This window comes from Cetorhinus maximus, chromosome 24 (genome assembly GCF_964194155.1).
Source record: "Cetorhinus maximus chromosome 24, sCetMax3.hap1.1, whole genome shotgun sequence".
Lineage (NCBI taxonomy): Eukaryota > Metazoa > Chordata > Chondrichthyes > Lamniformes > Cetorhinidae > Cetorhinus > Cetorhinus maximus.
Genome location: NC_135902.1, coordinates 23353603 through 23374169, shown reverse-complemented (window position 1 = coordinate 23374169; position 20567 = coordinate 23353603). Strand labels below are relative to the sequence as shown.

Here is a 20567-nt window from a genome sequence, read left to right as displayed (position 1 = left end):
CCACAATCTCACAGGGAGAGTCCAAGCTGGTCTGGTAATAAAACCTTAGTAACACCATCTTGAAACCTGAAGCGACGGCACAGTAGAAAATAAAACCGAGAAATCTGTGGAGGGGAGCGCTGAGGGCATTGAGGAGGAGTGCAGTTGATGTAGTTTATATGGATTTCAGCAAAGCCTTTGACAAGGTCCCACATGGGAGACTTATAAAGAAGGCAAATGCACATGGGATACAGGGTAATTTGATAAGGTGGATTCAAAATTGGCTTAGTTGTAGAGGACAGAGGGTGATGACAGAAGGATGCTTTAGTGACTGGAAGCCAGTGTCCAGTGATGTACCACAGGGATCTGTGCTGGGTCCCCTATTATTTGATGACTATGTGGGGGGTAGGATTAGTAAGTTTCCGGATGACACGAAGATTGGCTGGGTGGTTAATAGTGAGGTTGAGTGTCTTGGGCTACAGGAAGATATAGTCGGAATGGCCAAATGAGCAGATAAGCAGCAGATGGAATTTAACCCTGAAAAGTGTGAGGTGATACACTTTGGAAGGAGTAATTTGACAAGCAAGTATTCAATGAACGGCATGGCACTAGGAAGTTCTGAGGAACAAAGGGACCTTGGCGTGTGTGTCCATAGATCTCTGAAGGCAGAGGGGCATGGTAGTGGGGTGGTGAAAAAAGCATATGGGACACTTGCCTTTATCAATCGAGGCATAGATTACAAAAGTAGGGAGGTCATGTTGGAGCTGTATAGAACCTTAGTGAGGCCACAGCCGGAGTACTGTGTGCAGTTCTGGTCGCCACATTATAGGAAGGATGTGATTGCACTGGAGGGGGTGCAGAGGAGATTCACCAGGATGTTGCCTGGGATGAAACATTTAAGTTATGAAGAGAGGTTGGATAGACTTGGGTTGTTTTCGTTGGAGCAGAGAAGACTCGGGCAACCTGATAGAGGTGTAAAAGATTATGAGGGGCATGGACAGGGTGGATAGGGAGCAGCTGTTCCCCTTAGTTGAAAGGTCAGTCACAAGGGGACATAAGTTCAAGGTGAGGGGCAGGAGGTTTAGGGGAATGTGAGGAAAAACTTTTTTACCCAGAGGGTGGTGACGGTCTGGAATGCACTGCCTGGCAGGGTGGTGGTGGCGGGTTGCCTCACATCCTTTAAAAAGTACCTGGATGAGCACTTGGCACGTCATAACATTCAAGGCTATGGGTCAAGTGCTCGTCAATGGGATTAGGTAGGTAGGTCAGGTGTTTCTAACGTGTCGGTGCAGCCTCAATGGGCCGAAGGGCCTCTTCTGCACTGTGAGATTCTGAGTGCTGGACTGCACTGGGGAACCGATAAAAGGGACACCCGACTGAACTGTGTATAACCAAATGAGGGGAGATGCACAGCTGCAAAATATTAAGAGCCTTTCAATGACAATGCGGGAACCAGGAGAGTTGAGCAATAAAGCCCAGTCATGCGAGACTACACCTGAAACTCTTTTGAGTTACCAACAGTCACAGATTGCAACTTCTTTCGAGTACAATCACAGTTCTCGGTTTTCCGGGAGTGGGACATGAACCCACAACCCTCTGATTCAAAGGCGAGGGTGCTATGGACTGAGCCACAGCTGACACCTCTGAGACTACACCTGAATTCTGCCACTTATCGATCTCCTTATAATCACCCCTCGTTCCAAGCGTGGAAATTCCCCAGAGCAATAATGAAGTCAAAAGCAAGTGGATGATTGGAGAAAAAATGCAGATGCCTGTTAAAAGCAGGAACTCAGAGACTCGGCTCTGGTAGACTCACATATGGAAACCCTTCACCGCACCCCCCCACCCCCAAAATAATCTCACTCCCTTACTAAACATTTGTCATTATCTGTATTCCAATGAGTACAGTCTTATAAGCAGCACGCCCAAGTGCCTGGCCAAAGCAATCTCATTGCAGTTGGTCATGTGAAGGGGGGGGTTGTGGGCCTTGAAATGGACATTGTGCTGGGCAGAATTTTTTTGGCGAATAGATGATGACACTAGTATCAAGGCCTTGAACCCACAGTCATTCACTAGTAATCAACAGAAATAGGACCTTTGGATGCTGATGCTCACTCTTCTTCTCATTGATCTGCAGAGAGGAAACTTTCAGGAAGATGGAGGCTGCATTTGTTGCTGCCTGCATAATCACATACAGGCAGGAGAGAAGGCGGAGAAGATTGCGACACTGGTTCCATGCTCGCCAAAGGGAGGAGCTTCACCCTAATGAGCAAGGGACAGCAGGGCCCCCTTCAGATGCAGAGGATGAGGCTCACAGAAAAGTTGCTTGCAGGTGGCCGTAAAATCCTGGCCCAAGACTTTGTTCAGCGTCCTCATCTGAGGTGTCGTCAGGGCTTGAGATGAGGGGCTGGCTCGTGGTCTCCCTGAGGCACTTTCCAGAGAAAATTAGTGCATGGCAGGTGACTAGAAAACAAGACAAATGGACTCACAGAATCGTTATCTGAGGGGTCAGCTGGTACAGGATCCTTATTTGGGTGTGCGGCACTGACCTCACTGTCGCTGCATGATCGATCCCAGTCCTCTCCTGCCAGCTCAATAGCTCACCCCTCAAAGGGAATGAGGGACTTTATTTCAGTCATCGCACTACCAGACTGGGACCTCTCCCATCTATTGTGGGCAAGCTTGTCCTGCATAAAGACAGATAGAGTGTGTGAGCGGGACGCATGCCATGACAGAAAATAAGGATGCCTACCTTGTGTGGGTGGTGAATGGAGCCGTATACAGTATGAGGATGCCAGTTACACAGGATATGAGTCCAGATGGTGATGTAAAGGTGTGTGCAAGAGTGGTGATGTCCCTTGAGCTGGCAGTGTGAGAGATCAAAGGAGTGTCATGCTGCAAATGTCCGATGGGCTTGTGAGTGTGTGAGTTGAGAGTGATGAGCTGGTTGGCTTACCCTGGATGAGAGCATTCATCCTTTTTCTGCACTGGATGGCTGACCTCTTCTGTGCGGCATTGGCGCTCACTGCCATGGCTACTGCCTCCCAAGCTGCAGTTGAGAAGTTTGTGGTACTGCTCCGGCCATCATGGGGATACAGCACCTCCTGGCAGTCCTCCACAGCATCCAGAAGGCGATACAGCGAGGTGTCACTGAACTTGGGGGCAGAATGTTTCTTGGCTTTGGGGGCCATCTCTTGCTTGGAGCAGTCCTGGGATGCAGACATTGAGAAAGCTGTGCGCAGGTGCGGTTTAAATATGGCACCCGGAGTGATGATCCGTTGAGGTTACAGCAGGGCAGGCAAATCACTGGTCACCCGCCTGCAATATCATCATATTTCCTGCTGATCATGTTTCCTGCTGATGCATATTTAGTAAGATGGGAAGTGGGCAATACGGCACAAAAACATGCCATTGTGGCCAGCAGGAAAAGCACTGCTTATTCCACTCGCCACCACACTTGTGCGCAGAAGGGAAAATCCCACTGTCTGACTTCTATTAATGCTCCTGTTAAGCGCCTTGAGACATTTTACTGCATTAAAGTGCGATATGACCAATATTTATCCTTCAGACAACATTAAATCGGACCATTTGGTCATTTATCTCAATGCTGTATGTGGGAGATGCTGTGTGCAAATTGGTTTCAGTTTTCTGTATTACAACAGTAACTGCACTTCAGAAGTACTTCATTGGCTGTAAGGGAACATCCTGAGGTCATGAAAGGCACATGCAAGTTCGCTATTTTTTTCTTATCTATCTCTGGTAGCTCATATTGTTGTCAGATGCAGAACGGATGAGGGGATTTCAGCTGAAGGCTAATATTGAGCTATGTTGCTAAGTGCAGAAGTTAAGCAAGCTGGAATAAGGCAGAGATAGCACCAGGAAAGAAGCAAACAAGTAAGTTTAAAAGGAAGGCAGCGGGTGAAATAAATGGTTGAGTAAGTAGAAGGCTCTGGAAGAGTGGGAGTTGGGGGTAACCAAGCTGTGACCTCATGGTGAGAGCCATCAAATTATATATGGTGGAATCTTTAACCAAGTAGGAGAGTGGCCTGTAGATGAAAGGGTTATTGGCAAAAGAACCAGTGGGGTGATTAGATATATTTTACGCAGTAAGTCTTTGTGATCTAGAGTGCACTGCCTGAAAGGGAAGTGGAAGAAGATTCAATAGCAGATTTCAAAATGGAATTGGATAGATAATTGAAAAGGAAAAGTTTGCAGAGCTATGAGGAAGGGGTTGGGACTAATGGGATATCTCCAGCCTCTTTCTGTCCTATATCATTCAATGGAGGTGAAAATGAAAAGAGGGGGCTGTAATGACTGTCACTTTAAGTTCAGTTCAACTGAGTAGGGGTCACGTGATTTATTCAACCAATGTGTTGTTAGCGTGGGGGAATAAATTTAAGGGAGGGGTTTCTGAGGAAAAAATGGCTGTATGAGGGGCTGGCTAGATACGAGCAGCCACGGAAGTGCTTGCGTAAATAAAATTTGTTTAGTTTGACTAGGAATCCTTCCAGAGTGTGTTTCGACAGGGGCTTGGGAAATTGAGTGCAATTATTTCAATTTTTTTAGACTTTAAATGTGTCTTCTGCCATTCTGAACCTGCAGCGTTCCGATTACCTGCACAGAGAGACGTTGAAACTCGCCCAGCATTACTCAAACATCCGGATAACCCCCTGGCGGATGGTTACAATCTGGGGAGGTGCAAGTCTGCTGAAGATGTACCTGCACTGCATGATAGATCTGCTGGAAATGGCGGACTGGGAGTGGGACTATTTCATCAACCTGAGTGCCACTGACTACCCTACCAGGTCAGTGTGTTTGAATAATGGGAAGGTGAAATGAATGAGCTCCTGATTGGAGCCATGAGAGTAACACAGATCCTTTATTAATGTTATTTTGAGAAAAGTTGCAGTTTTGTTGATACTTGCTCTGTCCTCCCATATCTCCCCTGGAGTACCATATGTGCTGACAGATTTCTGTCTGTCACTCTTAAGTTTATCATGTGTGAGTTTCGACAGTAACCAAAGCAAGTTCAGTGACAGTGGGAAGCTTGTAATCCTACCCTTAACCAATGTCAGCGGCTGGATGGTGGGAAGGAAGAACCCTGCCTGGTACTTCGCCCTCACTTCTTTGCCTGAACACTAAAGTCAGTTGTTGCCACCTTTCCTCATGAATTATCTGACATTAAGATTAACATACACAGCATATGCCTGTTTCTCTTTGTTCCTTGAAGCCAGCATCACCCTGGTACTTCATTCACATTTATTCTTCATATGCAGCAGGGTATTTGACTATGGGGAACACATCACAACCATGTCCGATCCTGTCTTCACTTTACATCAACATGCAGTTTCCATCAGGGCTGGGAAAACTGACTAATACTTATCCCTAGCCACTGACCTGACTAACTTCATACAGACTTGGGAGTATTTACATATATTATCTAAAATGAACATTAGGGCACCTGAGAGCAGAGTGATTGAAGGTACCCCAAATCTCACCACTGTTGGCCATATTGAATAAAGTTGTTTAGCTTGCCTGAAGTCTGTTCGCTACACAAAACCATGTAATTACCCTCAGGACCTAATGCAGAGCTGTAAACATTGGACAAGTCCTGAGTGGTGGATTTTCACTCATGAGAACGTACATCGGGTGTTGGATGATGTTTGGGGAAAGACTACCCTGGGTCCTGTCTATGTTGGAAAAAGATTGTGAGGGGATGTGACAGAACTGTTTACAATTATGAAACATTTAGATCAATTAAATCACAGTGAATTTTTCTGCTGTGTTCACAATTTAAACTCAAGGGATCATAATTACAAATGAAGGACCTCAAAAGAAAATGAAAACTCCAGGGTGAAGCTTTTATAAATAGTGATTTATAACTGGGGGTTAGAACAAGAAACTGTAACCAGTCTCAAGTTGTACATGACGATTTCTTAACACAATGTGGGAAATAAGGTTATTAGATGGGCAAATGTCTGGTTGAAACTAATGCAGGGTAATATGTTAATTATCCACTTGTACAAAAAAAGAGAACAGTATGGTAACCTCAAGCCAGCTTGAGACCCTGAGATTAAAATGTAAAGTGGGTATGTGGCCGGGTCAGTGGTTGGAGCCAGGGTGTGGTGGGGCTGGGGGTTTCTAAACAGCCAATAGTGCTGAGACATGGGGGGTGCACTGGTCAGGGTGCAGTGAGCAGGCAGTTACCAGTCCTGGGACCAGGTTTTCTAGTTGGATCGTTGTTTAGATTGTACCCTTGGAGCTGAATCATTGCAAGAAGCAGTGCACTTAGTGGAAGAGAGAAGTTTGCAGGTGGAGGAAAAGAAATGTATGAAATTTTTATATATCATCAAAGCATAGACTTTGTTGGATGTTGAAAATGAATATCTGTGTATATCTGTAAAGTGCCTGGGTTACAATCTGCTCAAACAAAGCCCTTCATTAAAACACTGCCTCTGAACATAGCTCAGGGTTGACAGTGGGTACAGGTCCATCAAGATATAACACTGGGATATGGTACTGGTGGGTATATCTCTGTTGCTGTTTAACAAAGGGGTATAATATGGGTGAGTACACGTCACCACTCTGGAACAATGGGGGTACTGATGGCTACAGGTCTGTCACTAACCGTCACTCATGGGTACTGATCTATTACATAACACTGGATAGCGTACTGGCAGACACTGGTTTGTCACTATAACACTGGGTAGTGTACTGGTGGTACAAGTCTGTCACTGTATAATACTGTAATACACTACTGATGGCTGCAGGTCTGTCACTATATAACACTAGGATACAGTATTTGTGGATACAGGTCTGTCACGGACGTACTGGGGTTCATTACTGGTGAGCACTGGTATCTCACTGTCTAAGAGTGAGTAATATACTGGTGGGTACAGGTCCCTCACTGTATAACACTGGAGTACAGTACTGGTAGTACAGGTTTGTCCTTGTATAGCACTGGATTAAAGTACTGGTGGGTGCAGAGTTATCACTATGTAACATTTGGGTATGGTTCTGGTAGGTACAGGTCTGTCACTGTATAATAGTGAAATATATTACTAATGGGTATAGGTCTGTTACACTACTGGTGTGTATAGTTCTGTCACTGTATAATACTATGGCGCAGTGCTGGTGGTTACAAGTTCTCACTGTATAACGCTGGGGGTCGATACCGGTGTTTACAGGTCTGTCACTGTAAAAGGCTGGGGTATGGTAATAGTGGGTACAAGCCTATCATTGTATAGCATTGGAGTATACTCCTGTTGCATCTGAATTGATGGTGCTTGTTCCACTTCATAATAATTCTAAAAAACCTGAGTGCCTGAGGATGCACAACTGCCCCCCTGCACCATGGTGCTTTCACCATCCATCCCAGTGGGTGTTATGTCTCATTTGCATAATACCTCATCCTGGATTGTAGCTGTTAAATGTAACTGGAATTGCTGGCACCACTAACTTAGTTTGACGCGTACTCACCCATATTATACCCCTTTGTTGTACTGCAACAGAGAATTACCCACCAGTACCATACCCCAGTATTATATATTGATGGATTTGTACCCACTGTGAACCCTGAGCTGTATACAGAGGTTGTGTGTGTTTTAATGAAGAGCTTTGTCTGAGCAGATTCTAACCCAGGCACGTTACAGACTTGCACAGACTCACTCATTTTCAACACCTAATGAAGTCTACATTTTGATGATTTATATGCATTTCTTTTAACCAACTCAACCTGTGTTAGATGCTCTATTCTTAATTTAAATAAAGTATTGATATCAAACTCTGAACAGCAGCAAGTCATTTTGGCCACTGTTTACATTTCTTTTCCATCCTTCTCTGTTCCTCTACTTTCTCTTTCTCCTTCCCTTCCAGTCCCCCATTCTCTCTCCTTTTCCCCTTCTCTCTTTTTCTTGCCCTCACCCTCCCGGCTTTCTTTACCCCGCCACCCCGTCCATCCTTTCTTTCTCTTCTGGGTACATCCCGTGCACTCCCCTCGACTGCCATGCTCACTTTCTACGACTGCAACTCCTTTCCCTCTCCCCCATTTCATTTCACATTGTTCCCTCTCCTAATCCATGCTGTAGCTGCACTGGTACCCTCCAAATACCTTATAGAACTGGACATTTATTGTTGGCCAAGACCATGAATATCAACAGACTGTACAATCACAGAATACCTTGTAATGAATCCAATCCTACCATTACTTGAGGAGCCCTTGCAATTAGGGGTCACTAGTTGTTGATCGAGAGGACAAACTAGGATGGTTTTCCTGAACCCAGGTGTACTGAACCTCACTGCTATCTCAACTAGCCAGACATTTGCCTGAGATAATTTGGCTCTATTAAGAACCTTTCTGACTATTTTACGTCCTCCTCTGTTTGATTATTTCTGTTTAGTGAGTCATAACAGTGACTGAATTCCAAACATAATACAATGGATGTTAAGCTTGACATCCTGTGGAAGTGATCAGTCCAATTAGAAACAATTAGAAATTAAGTTCCTCCCATATTTGCTAATTCATCACTACATTAGCAATCTGAGTCAGAATGGTCTGAGGTTAGTGTTAAGTTTGGTTGTTGGGACAGTTTAGAGGGAGCTTAACTCTGTCTCTAATCCATGCTGTACCTGCCCTGGGAGTGTTTGATGGAACAGTATAGGAGGAGCTTTACTCTGGATCTGACATGTGCGGTATCCAACCTGGGTGAATTTTATGCTAATCAAAATGTAAGAAGAGTCATTCCCCAATCTTAACATTCTTTCAAAGCAAAAATGTTGTGGGAGCTGGAAATCTGAAATAATTCAGTAAATACTGGAAACACTCAGCAGGTCAGACAGCAACTGTGGAGAGTGAAACACCCTTCATCCTGAGCAGCACAACATAACCAACATCAACAGTGAGGTTTCAAAGTAAAAGATTATAAACATTTGCTTACAGTGTTAACTCTTTGATTTCACAGGACAAATGATGAGCTGGTGGGATTCCTCTCCAGGTACAGAGAGAAAAACTTCTTGAAATCTCACGGCCGGGATAATGCCAGGTAGAAGCCAAGATTAGTCTAACCTCTGCAAGTTGTGGCAAACCTTGTTACACCCCTGTGCTGTATTGCATGAACTGGTTTCAGCCAGGAGTGCAGTGGGAACACTCCAGCTGTGTCAGGAATTGTGGTTATTGCATTGATAAAGATTTCTGTTAAAAAACCAAATGAAAGCTCATGCAGGTCACGATTACTGTTGCACATTGGAAGAATTTAACTGGGTGGTGTTTCTGCTGTCTGCATGGGGTCCAAGTGGCTGAGGTGAATGAAGATTGCTTATTGATTTGAAATTAAATGTGTTTCACTGTGGTGCAGCTATTAGCTGAGCAATTGCAGTGCTGAACTGTATTGCTGATTAAGTTAGATGCCATATTGAAACCACAGTGCTCTAATTGGACTGCACCTGTTTCCAGCTCTGGTTACTGCGACATAGCCCTAGAGCTGGTGCAGAGAGGAGTCATGAGGCTAACCTCTAGTGTCAGACAATTCAGCACCTTATAAAGGAGTGTAAGTTAGGAAGCAATGTGGAAAAGTTAAGACCCAGAAATACATTGAAGTATGGTACATGCTAGAAGCTGAAATGAGTGAACATACGAAGTTACGAATTAGGAACAGGAGTAGGCCATTTGGTTGCTCAAGCCTGCTCCACCATTCAATAAGATCATGGCTGATGTGATTGTAGCCTCAATACCACTTTCCCACCTACTTCGGACACCCTTCGATTCTCTTGTTAATCAAGAATCTATCTACCTCTGCCTTTAAAATATTCAATGACCATGCCACTACCATTCTCTGGGGAAGAGAGTTCCACGGACTCAAGACCATCTGGGGGAAAAAAATTCTCCTCAGCTCTGTCTCCCTCATCTCCCTAATTCTAAACTATGTCGCCTAGTTCTGATCTCTCCCACAGGGGGTGACCTTCAATCTGTCAAAGGCCCCTCAGAATCTTATATGTTTCAGTAAGAATATCTCTCATTCTTCTGATATCAATGGATGCAGGCCAAGCCTGTCCAACCTTTCCTCATAAGATAACCTCCTCATCCCAGGAATCAGTCGAGTGAACCTTTCTGAACTGCTTCTAATGCAATTATATCCTTCCTTAAATAAGGAGATCAAAACTGTACACAAGATTCTAGATGTGGTCTCACCAGTGCCCTATATAACTGTAGCAAAACATCCTTACTTTTATATTCCATTCCTCTTGTAGTAAATGACAACATTCCATTTGCCTTCCTAATCACTTTTTGTACCTGCATACTAAATTTTTGTGATTTATGTACCAGGACAACAAGATACCTCCGCGCCTCAAAGTTGGTTACATTCTGCCAACCCAAAAATGACCCATTTATGCCACAATCTATTTCCTGTTAACTAATCTTCTATCCATGCTAATATGTTTCACTGTGAGCTCTTATTTTGTTTAGTAACCTTTGATATGGCATCTTGTCAAAAGTCTTCTGGAAATCTAAGTATGTCACAATCACAGGTTCCCCTTTTATCCATGTTGCCTGTTACTTCCTCAAAGAACTCATAAATTAGTCAAAGACGATTTCACTCAGCCTAATTGCATTGAGATTTACTAAATGTCCAGCTGTAAATTCCCTAATAATAGATTCCAGTATTTTCCCTATCACAAATGTTAAGCTAACTGGCCAGTAATTTCCTATTTTCTGTTTCCTTCCTTTCTTGAATAGAGAGTCACTTTTGTTATTTTCCAATCTGAAGGGACCTTTATAGAATCTAGGGAATTGTGGAAGATCAAAACCAATACATCCCGATATCTCAGCAATCATATCTTTTAAGACCCTGGTGTCGGGTTCCACCAACACGAAACAGAAATACAACACTATATATTTAAAAACTTCGTTCTTTTGCTATTTCTTATTTTCAAACTGGACTTTTCAGCTGAACAAAGACAATTGAGATGTTTGACCCTTTATCTGGGAGGTATCCCCATCAGTCTCCAGAATTAAAGAATTCTCCTCTCAGTTTCGGGAATATCACACCTGTTTATGCCTAGGGAGCTACTAATGGACCACCTGGGACTAGTCAGACCAATTTCAAAGGACGCACAAGAAGGCCATTTGCATTTGATAAGCCGATCTTGCTAGTGGATCCAGTGGGTCTACTGAGACAATGGCTTCCCAAAAGCCAGACCTTCAACATAAATGGCACCCCTTTCAACCCATAATGTCTAGACATTATCAGTCCTGAAAGCAAAACCAATTCTAAACGTTGGATAAACATCTCTTTTTGAAATCATTGTGGAGAAGAAAGGTCACATGACCCTAGACTCTGGCTTTTTCAATTGTTTAACATTACCTTTCTGAGCAGTTTGTTGAATTACCATCCAATTACCAAACCACAAAGAAGCAGGCCTTGTCCAGATAGGACAACTGGCCCATCTAACCAGACACTGCTGGAAAAATTTGCATCATTGCCTACAGAACAGACTCAATCTCTGTGTGTCTACTTCATCTTGTGACATCAACACTACCTGAAAGGCAAATCTTACACCACCTGCCTCCAGCCAGCACAAACTCGAAACACCTAGGTGAAAGAATTCCTCATTGGACTCTGAGACTCTGGAAACCATGTGAACCAATATTCAGCTTTCCTGTGGTCCTTGTACTATAAATGTTTTCTCTATCCCCCTTTTACTGTGTGAATGTGTACACTCCTCTTGTGGATTTTGACTGTGTGAAATAAACTAACCTTCTGAGCTAATCCCAACTCGAGTTCGCTGTGGATTATTAGTAAAATTATCTTGCACAAAAATCGAGGGGTTGGGAAAAAATACGCCAATATTTATTCTTTAAAACAAACTAATTCAAAACACCTTCTATTTATGGACAGGGGGTAAGAGAGGGTTTGAATTGACCCCCTCCTGGCTGTAACACTAGGATGAAATCCACCAGGATCTGGGGAGTTGTCAGCTTTTAGTTCTAATAATTATGTCAGTATCCTTACCCTGGTGATTGTAATTGTTATAAATCCTCCCCACCTTTCACCTCTTAATTCACAATCGTTTCTGGGATGTTATTTGTATCCTCTACAGTAAAGACAGATGCAAAATGTCTGTCCAATTCACCTGACGTTTCTTTATTTTCTATTATTAATTCCCCAGACTCTCTCTCCAGAGGACCAATGCTCACTAAAATTACTCTTCCTTTTTAAATACCTGTAGAAACTCTTACTATCTGATTTTATATTTCTAGCTCACTTTCTGTCGCACTCCCTCCTTATTACTCTTTTAGTCATTCTTTGCTGGTTTTTACATTCTGTTCAATCTCCTGACCTGCCACTAATCTTTGTGAAATTGTATGCTTTTTCTTTCAAACTGATATTATCTTTAACTCCCTTAGTTAGCCACAGCTGGTGTGTATTTCACCTAGAGTCTTTTTTTCTCATTGGAATGTATCTTTGATGAGTCTTATGAAGTATGTCTTTAAATGTCTGCCACTGCATCTCTACTGACTTATTCCTTAAACTAATTTCCCAGTTCACTTTAACCATCCCTGTCTTCATATCCTCATAATTAGCCTTATTTAAGTTTAAAACACTAGTCTTACATCCATTCTTCTCACATTCTAACTGAATGCGAAATTCAATCTACCTAGGGGATACCTTTACTATGAGATCATTAATAATCTTTCTTGTTGCACATTATCAGATCTAGAATAGCCTGATCTCTGATTGACTGTGCTGCTTTAAGAAACCACTTGAAAACACTCTATGAACTCATCATCCAGGTTCCCCTTGCTAATCTGATTCATCCAATCTATATATAGATTAAAATCACCCATGATCACCCTTTGTCACAGGCCCTCAATATTTCTTCCTGTATACTTTGTCCTATGGTGTGGTAACTGTTGAAAGTTCATAAACTACTCCCACAATGACTTTCTACCTCTACTAAAAATGATTCTACATTTTGATCTTTCAAACTTAGATTATTCCTCTCTAATGTACTAAGGCCATCCTTAATTAACAGAGCTACCCCTCACCTTTTCCTAGCTCCTTGTCCTTCCGAAATGTACCCTTGTAATGTACCCTTGAGTATTCAGGTCCCATTTTTGTTATTTTGCAGCCATGACTGAGTAATGACTATCAGATCGTACATATTTATTTCTATTTGAGCTCTCAATTCATCCATTTTGTTAACAATGCTATGTTCATTTAGATACGGAGCCTCTATTCTGCTCTTTTACTATTTTCGCAACCTCTAGCCTTATCTACTGGCTCACTCTTAACTTTATATGTTCGTTCCCTTCCTGCCATGCTCTGATTATCATTTCCCTTATTGCTAACTTGCTCCCTTGCCTTGCCTTCTCTCTTTAATTTGTCATATCCTCCCACACTTGATCCCTCACCCCCACAATTTAGTATAAAGTCCTCTCTAGCGTCCTACTTGTATGAATCACCAGAAAAACTGGTCCTAGCATGGTTCAAAGGAAGACCATCTTCACAGTACAGCTCTCACTTTCCCCAGTGCCAATTCCAATGCCCTAAGAATCGAAGCCCATATGTTTTTGGTATCAACACGGGCCACGACCATGGATCCTCCCGCTCCCACTGCAGGTTCCTTTCCAGCTGTGAGCAGATGTCTCGAACCCTCGCACTGGGCAGGCACACATCCTTCTGGACTCTCACTCTCAGCTGCAGAGAACTGTGTTTATCCCTCTGACTATGCTGTCCCCTACTACCACATTTCTATGAGCTTGCTCCACTTGAATGGCTTCCTGTACCATGGTCATCCACCCTGCAGCCCCATTTTAGTCCATACAGGTTGCAAGCATCTTGAACCTGTTTGACAATTGCAACTGCTGAGGCGCCTCCACTTCTGCCTTCTCGATGTCCTTACTTGCCTCAAAAGGTAAGGTTAAACTTCATCCTGATGTCGGACAGTTCTTCACACAGAGATCAGTACTTGCAATGGGATTATGGACAGGGTGGTGAGAGCATTTTGGAGCCTATGTGATGCTGCATTGGGTGAACAACAATGGATTTTCCTCATCTGTGTTTAACTTCTGATCTTGTCATGAAAAGCTGATTACAATGGCTGTAACATGTACTCATGGCGAGTTACTTACAGGCATATTGAACTTTTTGAGGAATATTTGTGTGTTTTTAAAGAAATACAAGCAAGGACACTGAGCAAAAGATGACTGATAATGTAAAGTGGCCATTTTCTGGAAAAATTCCTATGTTGATTACACTGACAAACCTGTACTGAGAGAACATGGAATGTCGCAATTGAAAAGGTGTCATGGCCTTCTTCAAGCAGAGACACTTAAAAGGGAGATAGGAAAGATGCAAAAGACTGAACTTTAATCTCCAGTGATTGCAGAGGCAAAAGACTGATTACCACATTTCAGCAGTCATCTAAAATCCATCTCCTGTTGATTCATATCTCAAAATGTGTAAAATGGTCGGAGATTAAAGAAAACAGACTCTGGGTGCAAGACAAGGTTTTTTTTTCCGTTATAGGAATACATGGGGAAAAATGGATTAAAAAGCTAGCTGCTGGTGTGCTGTGTGTGTGACAGCAACAAGAAGACCAACTAGTCACCCAAAGTCTCTCTCTCTCTCTTGCTGGAGGCAAAGCAGCAGAAGTCACAGTCAAAAAGGAACTAGGACTGCTTCTTCAGCTATCCTGCTGAACCAAGTGTTTCCAAACCAACTGCAAAACTACCAAAGTCAGCTCTACCGGAATCACCCAACTTAACGGCCGCAACGTCTCACTATCTATGCCTCATGGACAAACCAAAGACTGATTTGTATATTTTTAAAACTTTTTTATTTGGACTCTCAACTTCTCATTTCTGATCTGTGTGTATATGTAGCGTTTTTATTATTTTTCTTGGCTTTTTAGTAACTAATAAACTTACCCTTTCTTTGACTTAAGAAAGGCCCGTTAAATTGTCTCCTTCTAAAACATAAATATATTTGGACTGGGAAAAGATATGCACGGGGGAAGGAATCCCTTTTAAATTAACACTATTGCGACCAACTGAGGGGGTTGAATATAGAAGGTGAGCCAGCTCATTCCTCCTCACCCTGGAACGTAACAAAACTGGGATCTCATTGGAGAAGTTAACAAATTGGGGATCTTGCCCGGGTCCATTCCCGGTCGTTACAGTCTCTATGAAATGTGAGGTCAAAAAGATCACTAACTAGATGGAGTGGTTAGACATTGTCAAACTTTGGTTTTAAAATCTGGGAGTTGTTTGAAGAAGGAAAGACCAACATAGATCAGCCTGCAGTCAGGAGCTGTGCAACCTGTGGTCGGGGCTCATTCAGTTTGAGGCCCTGAAAATCAGTTTGAAAACTCTGGTATTGTGAGGTTGCATTGTTTAACAGGCCAAATTATTAGTGAAATGTAACAACTTTAAGACCTGTTCTACATGAGATGAAATGGGTAAATGAGTTAGTTTGGAAACCTGGTAATAGGAGAGAGTCCTAACAGCATGGATGTAGTCAGGAATTTCCTGGCCTGTGTATCATGTCACTTACTCATTTAGCCATTGGGTTACAGTGATGAGCACACTTTAATTGGCTTCCACATACTTGGGTTAGTGAGAGGATGAATCAATGAGGATACCAATCGTGATCTAACTTGCTGACACATTGCAAAACGTGGACATTGATTGAGATGAAAATTGGATTTGGGCCGCTAAGGCTGGGTAATCTGCAGACACTTGTCTGGAATGGTTAATTTGGGAAGGGCTGCTGGTGTTTGTAGAACTTAACATAGTAAATCATGAAATTAAATTTAATAAATCTGGCACTTTTATTTTGTTCTAAAAATCCAACTGATTCACTAATGTCTTTCAGGAAAAGGAAGTTGCATACCCTACCCGATCTGTGCTACATGTGACTCCAGTCCTGCACTGTGAGCTTGGCTCTTAATGCCTCGGGGCAATAAATACTGCATCCATATCCCAAGAACAAAGAATAAAACACAAGTTTTATTCAGGAGAGGAATGTTAGGGAGCAGAGAAGAATGAAGCAGAAATTAGATGCAGTTTTCCTTTCAAATCCAGTACACAGAACCCGCTGTGTCATTTTGGTGGGACTTTGTCACTTTAAGTTGAGAGCTGATGTAGCAAGCTAAACATGTCGCTTGTGAAAACTGGGAACCCGCAGGTGCTGTTTGTTTAAGAGCAGCAGTGTCCCTGTGGAGTAATCCCAACACTCCAAGAACAACAGAACTGGCAGATGTTTGTCACTGCATGTTTAGTAACAGGGGCATATGCTGGTAGTTGTTAGGAGGATTAATTTATTACTGTCTGTGTCACCGTATTAATCCATACTGCTTTCTGATATAACATAAAGGAACGGCAGTTACTGCAGTGATGAAGTGGGATTGTTTGACTGGATAGTTCCACTGGGAGAAAGGCAGTTGTTCCAAACCCAGGCATTTTGGAGTTTTTTCCCCTTGCTCTCCCAAGGCCACACACTCTTGCGAAACAATTCAGATGGCCACAGACCCTTACCTAAGTAACTAATGTTCACAAGTGAGTCTAGAAAATAAATTGCAGCAGGCTATTTTTAAAGGGCATCACACCCGAACCCATCACATTCTCGCCCCATCTCCACAAGTGCAACAGGAATATTACATTTAGGATTAATGGGTTTACCATCATTTGACTACCAATATATGTATCCAGAGATTGATGCTGCCCTAATCTGAGGCACCTAATCTGAGGCAGTTGATTGCAGCTGAGCAAATGATACGGGCGCTACAATTGATATATGCACCTTGGGTTAGTGAGGGGTAAATCAAGCATGACACCCATTGTTAACAGCTATGTGCTATAAAATGTTTGGCGAGAGCAGGGCTGATCTGGTTGGTGATGACCCCCCCCACCCCCATCCCGATCAAATAACATGCTGACTCTTGCTACCTAGGGTCACACGTGAAGGGTGGGGTATCAGAAGATGACCGTTACTAGTGGAAATATACCCAGCAAGAGGGTGAGGTGTCAGGAGAGGACCGGGGTAAAAAACTAGGCAAAAATAAAAATCAGAATTAACAGTTTACCTCAGAAACATATGAAAGCAAGGCACAGATAAATCTCTAATAATGTCAGATTTCCAAGATGAAAGTAATACCCGTAGTCTGATACTCGTTAAAGGTTATAGCTTCAAAATCAATCTATAAAGAATCTGGTCAGTGCCTTCCTTATGTTCTGATTTCATCATCTCTGTTCCCAGCTCCCAGTCTGTTCATTCTCCAGGGGGCTGCTTATCTCCAAACTCTACTTTGAAGGGGAAGCAGGATCTTTCAGATAACGAACCCCTTCAGCCTTGGCCAGCAAAGCAGTCACTGACTGGGGCTTTATTCAAGTTTCTCCGGTGAACAGTGTTTCGCTTTGACATATTATTTGCAGGAGGGAGCACCTTGTGGCCTGCTGTGTTAGACATTTTCCCTCCCCGTTTCGTTCAATAAAGCTTTATAACATAAATTGCTGAAAATGCAACCTAATAATGGTGCAGCAAAGACAACAGAGCATCTGGCAACTTACTGAACAACAGAACTAACAGTGTACCTCCCTAAGCAATGAGATTTAAGATTACAGCACAAAAGGAATCTGTTTGGCCTGTCGTGTTCATGCTGGCTCTCTGCAAGAGCAATTCAGCTAGTCCCAACCTGCCCGCTCTTTCCCATTAACTGGCAATTTTTTTTTCCTTTCAAGTGCTTATCCAATTCCCTTTTGAAAGTTACGATTGAATCTGCCTCCACCACACATTCAGGAAGAGCATTGCATCGCTGCGAAAAAGATTTTCCTCATGTCACCTCTGGCTCTTTTGCTATTCACCTTAAATCAATGTGCCCTGGTTCTTGATCTTCCATCAAAGGGAGCAGTTTCTCCCTAATCTATCTAGATCACTCTTGACTTTGAATACCACTATCAAATCTTTCAATATACTCTTCTCCGTGGAGAATAACCTCAGCTTCTCCAACCTATCACATAACTGAAGTCTCTCATCCCTAAAACCATTCTCATAAATTTTTTATGCACTCACTCTAATCTCTCACATCTTTCCTAAAGTGTGGTGCCCAGAAAATGACACAATATTCCAGTTGAGACTGAACTAGTGGTTTATAAAGATTCACCAGAACCTCCTTGCTTTTGCATTCTGAGACTTGATTTATAAAGCTCAATGTTCCATTTGCCTTTTTAATAACTTTCTCAACCTGCCCTGCCCACCTTCAGAAATTTCTGCACCAGGTCTTTCTGGGCCCGACCCGCTCGAGCGTGAAATGATGTGTGATGATGTCGGGCAAGCGTCCCGACATCATTGCGCACTCGCACAACAATTAAAAGGCCTATTAAGGCCATTAACAATGTAATTGAATTAAATTTTTTGCTGCCCGTCCAACCTTTGCATTTTTTGCGAAACCTTATCCAAGGGTGGGATGAGGTTTCAATCCGTCATTAAAATTTTAAAAATAAATTTAATACTAATTTCTAACATGTCCCTGCTCATAATCTCCCTGAGGCAGCTTGGTGCCTCAGGGAGCTTTTCCAGCGCGCACCCGCATGCATGCGCGAACTTTCCCTCTTGCCCTCCTCTCCACCCCCCCACCCCTCCCAGCCCAGACAGCGCTGAGCGCTGAAGCACGCGTTTCATGCTGGGCGAGTCTTAAATCACTTTCCGGCCCCCGATTGCGGCTTCCCGCCTGACCCTGGCAAGCCCGCCTGACGAAGGAAAAATCCTGGCCTCTGTTCCTCCTTCCCCTTTAGAACTGTACCCTTCACTTTAAGTGCCTTTCTTTGTTCTTTCTCCAAAAATATATTATTTCACAATTTCCTATAATAAATTTCCTATGCCACTTGACTGCCCATTCCAGCAGCTTGTCTATGTCCTCTTGAAGTTTAACACTCTTCTCCTCACAGCTTACAACTCTTTCAAGTTTCATGTTATCTGCAAATTTTGAAATTGTGCTCTGTACACCCAAGTCTAGATCATTAATAAATATCAAGGAAAGCACTGCTTCTAATACTGACTCCTGGGGAGCTCCACTATATATCTTCCTCCAGTCCAAGAAACATCTGTCACTCAGCCAACTTCATATCCATGCTGCCAATTGTCCCTTTTATTCTATGGGTTTCAACTTTGCTGGCAAACCTGCTTTGTGGCACTTTATCACATGTATTTTCAAAGTTCATATACACCACACCAACTGTTTAATTCTCATCAACCCTGTCTGTTATCTCAAGCTCAATCAAGTTAATTAAACATGATTTGCCTTGAACAAATCTCAGCTGGCCATTCTTTAATTAATCCACACTGTTAAATTTGTCCAAATTATCATTTCTAAAAGCTTTCCCATCACTAAGGTTAAACTGACTGGCCTGGATTTGTTGGGCTCACACTTTTTTAACAAGGGTAGAAAGCTTGTAATTCTTCAGTCCTCTGGCATCTCAACACCCCCCTTGTCTCAGTATCTAAGGAGGATTGGAAGATTAAGATTAAGTGCCTTTGCAGTTTCCTTCTTTTGTTGCCTCAGCATCCTTGGCTGCATTACATCCAAACGTGGGGACTTACAACTTTAAGTACAGCCAACCTTTCTAATCCCTGCTCGTCTTCAATTTTTAGTCCATCAAGTACCTCAACTACTTCCTCTTTCACTATGGCTTGGCAGTATCTTCTTTGGTAAAGACAGGTGCAATGTACTAATTTAGTACCTCAAGTATGCCCCCTGCTCCATTCATGGATCCTCTTTTTGGCCCAAAATCAGCCCATCCCTTCTCTTACCACCCTGTTACTTTTTATACGCCTATGGAAGACTTTTGGATTACCTATTATGTTGGCTACCAGTCTCTTCATATTCTCTTTGTGTCTCATGCCCTTTCTCTGAACTTTCTACATTTAGCTTGGTTCTCTGTTGTATTATCAACCTGACATTTTTCATACGCATCCTTTTTCTTTTTCATCTTAGGCCCAGATTTTTGCTCCAAGGTGGTTCACTCAAGTTGGGCAATTATCCGACTTAGCAGATCAACCTCGGTTTAAAGGGCCCCATTAAGCCCAACTTTTGCTTCGGGGAGTCGGGCCCACCTCACTTCTCTGGGACTTGGTCCCAGTTGTTTGAGAAACATTTAGGTTCTCTAGCCCTCACCCCTCACACCCCCTCGCTGTCGCCCCATCCACTCCATACCTTCATGCCAACTGATGCTCCCACTCACCCCCCATGCTCCTTCTTAGCCCCATGTCCCTTCATAGTCTCCATGCCAATTGATGCCTCTATCCCTGCATGCCTCCTCAGACCTTCCATGCTACCTCCATGCCAACACATGCCTCCAGACTCCCCATTCCCCCCCATAGCCCTCATGTTGCCTCATATCCCATGCCAACTCATGCTGCCAAGTCACATTCATGCCAACCCATGCCCCCCCCACCCCCTCCCTGTATCCCTTCATATCTCTCATGCCACCTCCATAGCCACTCGTCCAGTATCCAGCATTGGCAGACCCCCTCCTTTCCTTCCTTCCCTCATTCCTGAACACCTTGTACACATGAATATTTAGTATCCAG

The 20567-nt window shown here is 43.1% G+C and overlaps 1 protein-coding gene across 2 annotated transcripts in view; it reads left to right on the top strand.

Annotated features, from left to right (window-relative positions):
* Window positions 1-20567, top strand: part of xylt2 (xylosyltransferase II) — a 261068-nt gene that overhangs the window by 92881 nt on the left and 147620 nt on the right. For both annotated transcript variants that reach the window (XM_078570870.1, XM_078570869.1), the window contains exons 4-5: window positions 4582-4784; window positions 8940-9020. In XM_078570870.1, coding sequence (XP_078426996.1) covers window positions 4582-4784; window positions 8940-9020 — 284 coding nt within the window. The remainder of the gene's footprint in view (window positions 1-4581; window positions 4785-8939; window positions 9021-20567) is intronic.